Source organism: Bicyclus anynana, chromosome 19 (genome assembly GCF_947172395.1).
Source record: "Bicyclus anynana chromosome 19, ilBicAnyn1.1, whole genome shotgun sequence".
NCBI lineage: Eukaryota > Metazoa > Arthropoda > Insecta > Lepidoptera > Nymphalidae > Bicyclus > Bicyclus anynana.
Genome location: NC_069101.1, coordinates 4892333 through 4905403, shown reverse-complemented (window position 1 = coordinate 4905403; position 13071 = coordinate 4892333). Strand labels below are relative to the sequence as shown.

General features: G+C 34.6%; 1 protein-coding gene across 2 annotated transcripts; it reads left to right on the top strand.

Annotated features, from left to right (window-relative positions):
• Nucleotides 1-809: 809 nt before the first annotated feature.
• LOC112045249 (pre-mRNA-splicing regulator female-lethal(2)D) lies at nt 810-12323 on the top strand. 2 transcript variants are annotated; one of them, XM_024081361.2, is made up of 5 exons: nt 810-969; nt 1091-1309; nt 8437-8561; nt 9449-9776; nt 11317-12323. In XM_024081361.2, the coding sequence occupies exons 2-5, from the start codon at nt 1126-1128 to the stop codon at nt 11571-11573; spliced, it is 894 nt and encodes a 297-aa protein (XP_023937129.2). In that variant the 5' UTR covers nt 810-969; nt 1091-1125; the 3' UTR covers nt 11574-12323. The 2 variants fall into 2 exon arrangements, with proteins under 2 accessions (XP_023937129.2, XP_052743238.1); XM_052887278.1 differs by having other exon boundaries at nt 836-937; nt 1023-1309.
• Nucleotides 12324-13071: the final 748 nt, after the last annotated feature.

Here is a 13071-nt window from a genome sequence, read left to right as displayed (position 1 = left end):
CCTTTAGAACTTCGATGCATTAGAAAAAAGTTAAAAAAACATACATACAGCCGAACGTTGAACCTCCTCCTTTTTGGAAGTCGGTTAAAAACATCAATGCATCGATGGATAAGGTAGGATAGGTATCGATGTTTTAATAATAATGAAACAACTATCATACATCCCTAGTAGCTGTTACTCTATGGTTAGTATTGCCAACTTGTGAGAAATTCCCAAAATTACGGGTAATTTTAACTATTGATCATTCCCAACATGTGGGGAATTATTCTATGCGTTCGGATTTATTAAATTCTGCATAAGCATATTTACATAATACATAATGACTAGTACTAGATATTAATAAAAAATGCTTAATGTATAGATAACATGGCAAAACTATCGTGAGGAAACCTGCATACCAGAGAATTGTCTTAATTCTCTGCATGTGTGAAGTTCAATCCGCATTGGGCCAGCGTGGTGCACTATTGACCTAACCCCTCTCATTCTGAGAGAAGACTCGAGCTCAACAGTCAGCTAAATATGAGTTTATAACGATGATGAAATGGCGAATCCCCTATAATAAGATAAAAACTGCACTTATTAGAAGGCTCAATTATTTATTTATTTATTTCATTGACCATTATTTAAATTTTTAATACTGTTAAGAATTTAAATAATGGTGAAGTTTATATTTATTTACAAAATATATTTTGTAAATAAATATAAACACTATTAATAAATTATAAAAAAAATATATATTTATTTTAATTATGCTTGGACTATTGGGGAATTAGGAAAATAGGTACTGACGGCACTGTCGTGTCTACTCTTATACTCTATGGTCTTTGACTACGTGATAAGATGGCGTCTTGAAAGTTGAAGCTTGCGTTTTGCAATTTGCATTAATAGAAAAAGTGATCGTTTAAAGTGTATAAACAGTTTTAAAATATAGTTACAAGTATAAATATATTATAACAATAAATCGAACATGTGAGTAATCTATACTTGCTGTTATTTCGTCTAAAGCTGCGTCATTGTTGCAGGTTTCTGATAACGGCGGCAGATAACACAAAAACATTTCCAGATTTAACACGAAACCGTTTACTTGCAGTCGAGAGAGCTTCTTATCGTATTAGCGGGAAGGCAATGTCCGAGGAGTCGGAGCGGCACGGGGAGCCGGCGAGTGACGCCCCGGGCGGCGCCACGAATGCGCGCGTGCTCCTGAGCCCGCACCAGCTCGACGCCGCGAGCGCGGAGACGCTTCGCGCCGCGTGGAGAACCCAGGACTCGTATATTGACCACCTCGAAACTTTGAACAAACAGTTGGAAGGTATTTACGCAAACGTTACATCGGCTTGGTAGTGACCGAACGCGTTACGTGCAACTGCAAACACTATTTAGTTACTCTATATCGACAATGCTTTAACTAAAATTTAGTGATACTGTTATGATAATGTTGAGAAACGTGCTGTTCAAAATGTTAGTTGTAAAATTGTGGTACGGGGTGTATTTAGGTGTTTAGTTTAATATAATTAAAAGAAGAAAGGTGTAACGCTGTGAATGTACTGTGCAAGTGTCGAAATCTGTGGAAGTGCATACATCATGTGGAGGCGACGAGCCCAGTGAATCTCCCAGTGCTTGCGGAGTTGTGTTCAGTGCTAACTAAGCTTACAATGCTAGTGCAGGAGAGAAACGTCGGTCATTGGACCACTTGCTCGCACAAAAAAGTAAATATGTTTCCTTTATTTTATATGTTATATTGTAAATTACATATTTTGTACATACTTTCTTATAATTGAAATATAATTTCATAACATCAGAAAGAATGTATGAAGTAGTTTTAGTTTATAAAATATCTTTTAGCATATAAGGTGTATAATGGAAAAATACTAACAAAAGTTGCCTTAAATAGTTTAACAGTGGTGTGTGATACCAATATTTAGTAATTTTATTATAACATTGATATAAAATATTACTTTACTGTATTATTGTCTTCCACAATAACTTATCTGTATATTCAGAAGTTGTATGCTCATTCTACTACTTACTACTACTTACTAAAACGTAAGATCTATCTATCTGATGCCCAAGCCCTATGGTCCTACCAAATGATACTATGAAGTTCAGACCATGTTTTCTATGGGAGGTAGCAGGTAATAAAGGTCCCATTGGGCCTATAAAATATCTTGTGAGGACAAAATGACTCATTGTCAACCAATACCACTGAACTATAAGTATTGCTCTCTCCCTTGCGATAGGACAAAAGAGACAGCAATATTTTCAGTTCAGCCGCTATTGGATGACTATATCTTTTTCTTTTTACAAGATATTTGTATCGTCCATCATAGGACTTTAGACCCTTAAATCAGACTTGAAAGTGTTATTTATTCTTTAAAAATACCTAAAGTGACATTAGACCAATTAGTTGTATTGGTTTTTATCTTCTTACAAAAATTTAAATTTATTATTTTATGTAAATATAATTGACTAGCCAATACTGCATTTATTATAACCTATCACAATTACAAATAAAATGGCTTTATAGTGGTAAAAGAATTTTCAAAATTGGTTTTAGTAGGTCCAGAGCAGTGGCGTGCACTCCATAGAAGCAGGATTTTTCCATTTGGTATAATAATTACGTTTGCTGCCTATTCTAATTAAAAACTCTTTGCACGTCTCTGAGATTATCCCCTACAACACCACAAACTTTACCTCTTTATAATATAGTATAGATAATAAATTTTGTAAAGAATGATGACTCTAAAAGAACAGCGTTGAGTTGCCAGCTGCTCCAGCAGAACCTGCTTTCTATATATAGAGTATACAAATAGTCAAGCTTGACATCTCAAAAGAGCTTATAAGTAAATAAACAAATTTTGAATATTATGGGTTTTCTGTCACACTGTTACCTTAAAGCCTGAACTGGTGACTGAAGGCATGATTTCCTTTATTAAATAGAATAATAGAAGAATTTATAAAAAAACACATTTTATACTTGGACAGTGAGGGTCTGAACCTGCTACCTCCAAAAACAAACATGATCCAAACTCTGTAATAGCAACACCCTTGTAGTAAGAGCATGGGGTAAGGTGGTCTACCTTACAGTTTGAATAAAATCAACAAAGTTGAGCCCTGTATAGTCTTTAGAAACTGACTTTATTTTTGCCAAATAGTTACAAAACTCAACATGGATTCTTGCTGCAATAAGCTAAAACTATTTCTGTTAATGTGTCAAACAGTAATGTTTATTATGGGTATGAAAATTGTAATAACATTCAATTTACAGTATTTCTATTTTGAATGCAAGATAAGAGATTTATCAGGGGATTCTTTGGAATGTGAAATGAATTTGATCTATACAAAACACTTTTTATATAGTCACAAACTGGAGATATTGTTCTTTCTTTTGTTGCAAGAGGATATTTCTGGTTCAGTTGCCTGCTTATATTGCTGTTCAACTGGACATATGACATATACTTGTAGGCCTACTAATTGATTAAAGGATGCTCTTCTGATGGGCATATATTAAGTGAATAAATTTTTAAGCTTGTCAATGTTGTTATCAATGAAAATACAACAAATCAAAATCGTTAGAGCCATAATAGCTCAATGCTAAAACAGACTGCCCCGTTCTATTGTATCCAATGCAATGCAGCACAATCCATACTGGTGGTGGGGAGTGAAGTTTCCGTTACACTCTCAGACGGTTCATTAATGTCATCTTCATTAGACTCATCTTCTTGTAAGCAAACCGAACTAATGCTATCTTGTTCCAATATAATCAATTAATATGAATAACACTCATGATAGTTGAAATTCTAAAAAATTGGAAATATGTTGTGTATGCATCATAGGTATAGCAGGGCATGGTAAATTACAGGCACTGTTTTGTTAAGGCTAAATGGAGTGAAACAAAATATTTCCCAATAAGATTACTGTGGCGAGCGAAATAGTGTAAGTTAAATAAATTAATTTATCAAGTTTTGTTGAAATAATATTTTATGTCAATGTTTCTTTATACTATATAATGCATGTGTTTCAATATTACTAATGTAATATAACTTATACAAATGAATTTAAAGACTAACTGTATTATGCTGTACCATAAATATAAAGCTAAGATATAATTTATAACCAAGTAAATGTAGATAAAATAGACACAAACTTTACTTCATGTGTCTTAAACAATTAACATAATATTATATCTAATGTCTATCAAATTTTCAAAATTTATTAGGAATACCAATTGACAGTTTAAAATGCTTCAAATTGGGCTATAAAACTAATCAAAACTTCATTTTATCTGGCATTAGATTACAGAATTGCTTTACTTCTTCAATATCCATATTTATTACCTTGTGGTTTCACCTGTGTAGTTCACATTTCTGAAGAAATATGGGAATGAAATATAGTCTTTGTTACTCTCTCATAATGTAGATTGGTGAACTTTTTTTAATTGGTCCAATATTTTTTTAATTTATTCATTACATACATAAATTACAAATCTTTCCTCTATAAATTATAAGTTGAAATTTCATATTTTAAAAAGGAAAAACTTGATTTGGACATGTAAGTGCCCCTATTACTGATTTAGTTAGGTTAAACTGCGAGTTAAATTACACTTGGCATATCAAAACAAATGGAACTGTTAAATTTAAAAATAATCCAAATAACAGACAACTTCTTTCCTAAAATTGAGAATAAAGTTTTGTGATAGAGAGAAAAAAGTATAGACAGTCCATCCTGTTTCAAATCTCTGAGTGATTATTAATTATCAAATCTTGTGCAGGTAACACTTTCATAAAAAAACAATAAGAGATTTAACGTTCCAGTATATAGAAATTGAAAGGGGTGTGGAATTACTTCATCCTCCTAACAAGTTAGTCTGCTTCAATCTTTGATTGCGTCATCATCTTCCATCAGATGAGATGTAATTAATTTAGAAAAAAAATAAGTTAAGATATTTTTTTTTTTTTTAATTCTTTACAAGTTAGCCCTTGACTACAATCTCACCTGATGGTAAGTGATGATGCAGTCTAAGATGGAAGCGGGCTAACTTGTTAGGAGGAGGATGAAAATCCACACCCCTTTCGGTTTCTACACGGCATCATACCGGAACGCTAAATCGCTTGGCGGTACGTCTTTGCCGGTAGGGTGGTAACTAGCCACTATATAATTGAAGTTTTAGTCTTCTAGTTGTAGCAGCTTTGTATTTTTATTTCAACTAATAGTTCATTTTCAATCTATTGTGATAGCCAGTAACTAGATTTTGGTGTTTGGTGATCTTGTTTTGTAAATTGAAAATATGTTTTCCCGTGACACAGTTTATTTCAATTATACTTTGCATATTGAACAAGTTTTCCAATGAACAAGCTTAGTTCATACATAACTTGATCTAACCTGAGGAGAATGTTTTGAAATGAGCACAGATAATTTAAAATACATTTTGTCATAACGAACATTGTAACTACTTACCAATAACTGGACTTTATTTATAATAATGAATAAAAACAATATCAATTACTTATTAATGTATTGAAAATGAACAAGTTCTTGTTGAATAAAGAAATTTTGACTTTGTATTGTTTAATATGTATGATTGATTAAAAAAACATAGCTAACAATACCTTGGAAACAGATCAAAAGTTGTTTTATAAAGGGCTAAAAGTTTGTGAGTTGTGAAGGGTAAACTCTGGATTTACTGCATCAATTTGTTAAATTCTTTAACATGTCTGCTGTGGTATTAATTTTTCTGTGCTTTCCACTGCTGCGGTATGGGGTCTTTTGACCCTGTACTAAAACTTTCTGTGTATGGTATGGGGTTGTTGATCCACCTTATATTGAAGTGAACATTTAAAACATTTGTTAGTGTCATTAGTATTTTATCCCTGTATTCCCACAGGAATTGAAACTATGTGGGTGTAACCACAGTTGTCTGCCAGTATTTGTTAATTTGCTGCTATCTACATCCTAACATATAAGTAGAAATGGCAAAATTTAAATTAACAAACACTATACATTGCTATGTATAACAATGCTTTTCTATTAATCCCCAACATGTTGCACCAAAGTATTTGCCAAGTCAAATGACCTGTCAATAGGTTTATCTTGTCAGATTAGCAGTTCCAATGGCTGCCTTCCATCTCCACTATCAGACCAATTCCATAGTACCATAACATTCATTGCACAGTCACCAAAGAAATGCAAGTAAATACAATTTTTCAGCTTCCAATAATCAATCCAAACTTACTAATTAGGCAAGTTAAATAAAAGCTTTCAAATATCTACAGAGTAGGTACAAATCAATTTGATGTTTATATGTTGCTATCTAAAGAATGATTCACCACTTATTGTAAAATGGTTATTCTAATTCAAAACATTACCATATCTGTGGGCAATGATTATTCAAAATTTTATTTTGGTCTGAAATGTTATAGGAATGCATCGAAAATTAACATACAAAGTATATGTAAATTATTTTTACCTGAAATCACAATATATGTATTCCCGCTTTTATATCTTGAATCCAAATGCAGTCATGATCTTAGGTAGTCAAAAATGGCTCAAAAATAGGCAACACAATCACAATGTGTAAATATGGTTGCCATAGGATGGTATGGCCAGGTACAAATAATTTATAGAAAATATAATATGCTATATTACCCCAATAAATATTGCTATTGAATGCATGAAATATACAATGCTAAGTGACTACCTGGCAGTTTTGAAATATCTACACAAAATAATTATTAATTAAAACATACTAGAAATACACTGGGAGGTCATTTAACACTGGAGTACATTGTACATTAGCATTTATATATTTAAATGTATATTTTGTATTTACTTAATGTGTGTAGGTATTTAAATCTATGACATTGTGACAGAACTATCACAGTATTTGACGTGACGACGTCTTATAATTCGGTAGAGCCGGCTGCACACTCAAAAAATCATGACGTCATGCGTCTTTTACAAGAAATAAAGTATATTCTGGTCTATGAAGATTATGAAACAGTATTTTAGAAGAACTAACTTCTTCTTTTAAAAAATGCAACCATTCCAACAGTATTTTCTTATGACGTTGTCACGTTCAACTATCGTCAGTAAAGAGACTTTACAGACAACCAATTTTTTTATAGATAGAGAGTTTACTTGTATTCTTTGTATTAAGCATTTATTTAATGTTTTCTGTTGAATGGTAATGATATTGAAAACATGATTAGTTTCTAGACAAAATGATGTTTATTTTATTGTTCATATTGTTTAGTTAAGGTATTGTCGATTTAAAGAAATTGTACATTAGAATTAAGTTAATTAAATTATTGTTTAATATGCCTTTTGTTAAATATTGTGTGCAGTAAAGGAAAGAAAGACTAAATAAATAGCAAATAACCAAAGTTTTAAACTTTAAGGTTATGGTAGCATCTTACCGACCTTTGTATTTTACTTTGCCTTCTGGACTGAATGCCACAATATATAAATTACAAAAATCTAACATAAGACAATACAAAGGTTACACAATTTGGTGTACTGTATTGTTAGTCATTCATATGACTATCACAATAATATTATATAAATTAATTCAATCCTAATTAATCTGATTGTTACTGGAAACAGAATAGTCAAAGATCCCTAGAACATTTTGTACACCTGATTACTAACAAGTTAATTTTTTGTGAGTAGCTTCATCTCGATGAGCCAATCAACTTTTTTATTTACGAAAATTCTTGATTCTGGTAGCTAACTGAGTTACCAGGAAATGAAAATTTCGGAGCGTCGAAACGAGATAATGTACCACGCAATTTGTAGGACATTGTGGATGCTAAATTGTATAACTATTAATTAAGAAATAGTAAAAAAACAGCTGGTTAGTAACAAATATTAATAACCTCGTTATTGATACAAGTTGGGAGGAGCGTAGAGTAACAAAAGTTGTTACTAACCAGATATTTTTTTTACTATTGATCTCGTTTTGACGCTCTAAAATTTTCATTTCCTGGTAACTCAGTTATATACCAGAATCAAGAAATTTCGTAAATAAAAAAGTTGATCACGAAAAATTTGCTTGTTTAGTAATCAGGTTTACAGAATGTTCTAGGGATCCCTGACTAGAAGTGTAACAAAATATTTTTTAGAGAACAATATTTTTTCTTTATTCATTGTAATATTAATAAAGCAGAAAATTAATAGGCTATAATATTTTAAACGATACATACAGTCCACAAAATGTGTAAACCTTTTGTACATCACATCATTTCCATCTATGAAGAAAAGAGGGTACAGTTCTTTTCATGTAGGATGGTGGGGATGACAGTTCGTTAGTTCGTTTTCTTGAAAGTTTTGACTTCGATTCACGACAATCTTCATATAGGTGACTGTCACCGTAACCATGCTATTTGAATAACACTTTAGTTTAGGCAATGTGCTAAAAATATTAAATGTTTATCTGTTTAGGAAGCTTGGAAAAAGCGAAAGACATAGAAGATAGAATAAAACATCAGTATGCAGAATCACAACACAGAGAGAAGATCCTTGTCCGGCGACTGGCAGCTAAGGAACAGGAGATTCAGGATTATGTAGTAAGTTTATCACTTTATTGCAAGTCATCGTTATTACGAGCCTTTTTGGAGTATAGACCCACCACACTGCTCCAATGCAAGATTTAGTGTCGCTGCACACGGGCCACACGCGACAGCCACAAACGTTGCTATAGGAAGCAAGAAGGGGCCACAAAAGTAGCAGAAGCGCGCGACAGCCACTTGTGCCAGTGGTCGACAACTACGGTTTAATTGCGCTGCTTTTGATATGAAAATTAGAAGACGAATTTGTAGTTATTGGATACATCCAATTTTAACAAAGAGGGGATTAGTGTGCGGCGAATCCAAAACTACAGAAAATATGCCGGTAGCGGCGTTTTGTGGTTGTGGCCGGTGGCCCGTGAGTGTGAGCCCTTAGGATGAAAATGTTGAACTCTCTTTAACTATCAATAGGACATGCGATTTGAAATTGTTGACAAATACGTATACTTAGGACATGTGGCCCAGTTAGGTAGGTCCAATTTCGAGAATGAGTTGAACCGCCAAATTCAACTCGGCTAGGCAGCGTTTGGAATTCTTCGCGATATCAACAAACGCAGTGTTGGTCCCATCTCTTATTTCATTGGGACGAAAAACATGTGACTGGGACTATGCCACCATTGGAAGTCATTTTGTCCTTCTTTAGGAGATGTTGTTTGCGTACTAGGCATGATGTTAGTAATGAGAATAACCGGTGAAGCTTAACCTTCACTCCTAAGACACGTGGAAGTAACACCACAGTATGGCAATGTTTACACTTATGTGTTGTGAAATGTCGTGATGACTTCATCAGAAGTCATCATGTGGCATAAAAAATGTATGATACACATTCACGACACGACACGTCAACGCATATTAAAATATTTAATGTAATGTAATTTATATTCCAGAGTCAAATAACAGAACTGAAATCATCACATGCAAGTCTCAACGGCAGACCGTCTCTATTGGACCCTGCGGTTAATATGCTAATATTAAGGTTAAAGCAAGAGTTAACATCAACAAAAGCTAGGTTAGAAGAAACACAAAACGAACTCTCGGCTTGGAAGTTCACACCTGATTCGAACACGGGCAAGAAGTTGATGGCCAAATGCAGACTCCTTCATCAGGAGAATGAGGAGTTGGGCCGGATGACGTCCAGTGGGCGGATAGCCAAGCTGGAGGGAGATCTCGCACTGCAAAAGAGTTTTAGCGAAGAAGTAAAGAAATCACAATCAGGTGTGTTACTAAATGTGCATTAAATATTACTTATCTTAATGAGATCAACAGTCTATTGCCATACATATTATTGTGCAAAGCCATAAATTTTAATTGTGTATTTTTTTTCTGTGTTCTTATAAAATTCATGTTATTCTTTCTGTCTTTCATATTTTATTATTTTATCTCTCTCATATTTCATCTTATACTCATATTTATTTACTTTCACTTTTGAAATGGTACTAGAAAACAATGTCTTACTCTTACTCAGTGAAAATAATATATTATACTATCCTGTGTACTCACCACTGTACCACTCAGAAATGTCGGCATAGTGCTCAGAGTTATTTTCTGATATTGGGCTTGTAGTCTATTATTATTTTAACTGACTTTCAATACATTTATAACCGACTTAAAAAAAAGGAGGAGGAGGTTTTTTTAATGTTTGTTACTTACCTCATATTTATTTTTGGTTGAAAGTTAGTTATTAAAATCAAAATAACTGACATATGTCTTTGAAGTGGGTTCCATTTTTAAAAATATTATCTTATTGAAAATGTTGACTATATCTGTATCATGCAGTTGCCCTAACTCTTGCTGTGCTTGACTTTATTAGTATTGATTCGTTTCGTGCTTTCGCCTTCATGTATATTACTGTCGTATCTTTAAGTAAAACTAACTTTTTTCACAGCTTCGAGGCTTGAGTGTATGATATTTTTCATCTCTGTCATCAAGCCTGATGCAATCTTTATGACGTCTACTAAATAAGGTGCGGGTGTGTAGCTTAACGCAGGATGATCGGAAACGTCAAAAAGATTGCATCCGACTATACCTCCACACATCCCTTAAGTAAAGGATCTTGTTAAGCAGACCTATACCTAAAAACAAACTGCAAAGCTTATATATTAAACAGTTGACTAAAGGCTAGCGACCACAGATCCGCATCGTATGGATCGCATCGAACGGATTTTATCTACCCTATAATTAAAAATCCGTTTGATGCGATGCGTATACACAGTATACGCATCGCATCAAACGATTTGTATGTGGAAGCCATAAGAGGCAAATTTTTGACGTGAATTGACGTGGCGACGCGTCGTCACGCTATATGATGGTATATATATACTCTATATGCAGTAGTGTGTACGGTGTGGCGACGCGTCGCCATGCTCAATCGACTGTGCGATTCTCTCCCACTCGATCCGGCGTTAAGCCATCTCTCTCTCGGTACACTGAGCTCGGATACCTTTAGCGTATACTCCGTAGTGTACCGTGTATACAGTGTTGTTTAACTTTTTCAAAATAATGTCGATGTTACACATCTGTTAGGCGTCCCGTGACAGCTCTGTATACGAATCTCGTAATTTGTAATAGTTTTCTTAAAATTTCAGACCACTTGATCTTGAACTTTTGATAAGCAGAGTTATTTTTGCATACCGGCATCTCAGTTTAGACTTAAGTTTCCATCTTTGATAATAACATTTCCTCTTTCTTTACACATTTCTTCAGCTATTCCATACATTCAGAAAATACAATATACAAACCATGAATAACTTTCCAGAATTGGACGAGTTCCTGCAAGAGCTGGACGAGGACGTGGAGGGGATGCAGAGCACTGTGCTGTTCCTGCAGCAGGAGTTGCGCGCCACCACTGCCACGGTGAACGGCAACCGAGCCTCACCCGCTGACAAACGGACTTACTCGGGCAGTGAGTGCAGTGACACACCCCTGGGCAAGAGGAGACGGGGCTCCGTCCTCTCCTTGGACTACAACGAGGAGGAGGAACCGCTCACAGTCACCAACGGAGAGGCTGAATAGCCCGAGCCCCCCCCCCCCCCCAGAGGGCACCTCCCACGTTTCGTTTATATGAACCAGTGAAAACCGTGTACTGTTTTATCCATTCTGCCCAAATTCGTTGATTCGAAGTTTCCAATGAGTGGTCATTGTATAATAAACACTTGTCGGTGTCACTCGATTAAAGAAAAATGTGAAATGCTTTATTAGGACATGTTGAAGTGTATTTCTATAACTATGTACTATGTTGATGAAAATAAAAAACTAATAATAAATATAGACAAGTATGTGTCATTTCCATTGACAATGATTGGTGATGATGGTGTCGAATGTGATGATGTTATGATGATGAAACAATTTGAGTTATGAAATAGTTTGCGTTCTGATGGTGGACCATGTGATCAGATTTGATGGTGAAGTTTGTATTTGTTGTACACTTGATGAAATATGACAATCACTTGAGTTGACAATTATATAATTTATTTATGTAAAGTGCATTATAACTTGTGATAGATTCAATACGTATGTATGTATATTATATGAGCGATGACATTTTGTTGCCTGTATTTGTTTTATGGCATTTGTTTTTTTTATGCCACAGTTAATGTAAAGTCCATATACTAGCGTTAATGTCGACATCAAGCCTAATATATTTATATATTTAGTAAATGCCACGTTTTTATTGAATTTGTGATTTTCTACATAAAATGTTTCTATTTTCAAATTACAATTAATGTATATATAGCTATGTTAATAAACATATTATTGTCCGTATTTTTGTGTATCATTTTTCTAATATAAATGTAATTTAAAAGGAATCTTCTCTTCTTAAAGAGAAATTCTCGCTTAGCAGCTCAGTGTAAGAAAGTCGGTGATGATTCAGTGAATGCTTGCCGTCGGTTCCGGTCATTATAAACATTTAATCTTTACAGAAAAACATTCTTTACAATCTCCTGATGGTAAGTGATGGTGCAATCTACAATGGAAGCGGGCTAACTTATAACGAGGATCGAACTCCACAACTCTTTCGGTTTCTACACGACATCGTAACGGAACGCTAAATCGCTTGGCGGTATCGTCTTTGCCGGTAGGGTGCCACTAGCCACGGCCGAAGCCTCCTACCAGCCAGACCTGGACCAATTGAGAAAACCTCAATTGGCCCGGCCGGGGATCGTACCCAAGACCTCCGTCTTGTAAATCCACCGCGCATACTGCGCCACGGGGGCCGTCAAAATGTGTTGTTTTAGTGACAGTCCCAACCCAACCCAATGTGACCAGCCTACGAGTGAGTGACCACTGACCACTAAGCTGACTGCCAAAGTTTTCTAAAATGGCACATAGAGTAGTGATGCTAACTGACTCTAGAAGTCGCTTAGTTTATAAAATGCTAGCTGACGCCGCGCGGTTTACCCACGTGGTTTCCGTTTCCGTAGGAATACGGAATACGGAATAATATATAGTCTTCCTCGATAAATGGGTTTTCTGACACTGAAAGAATTTTTCAAATCGGATCAGTAGTTCC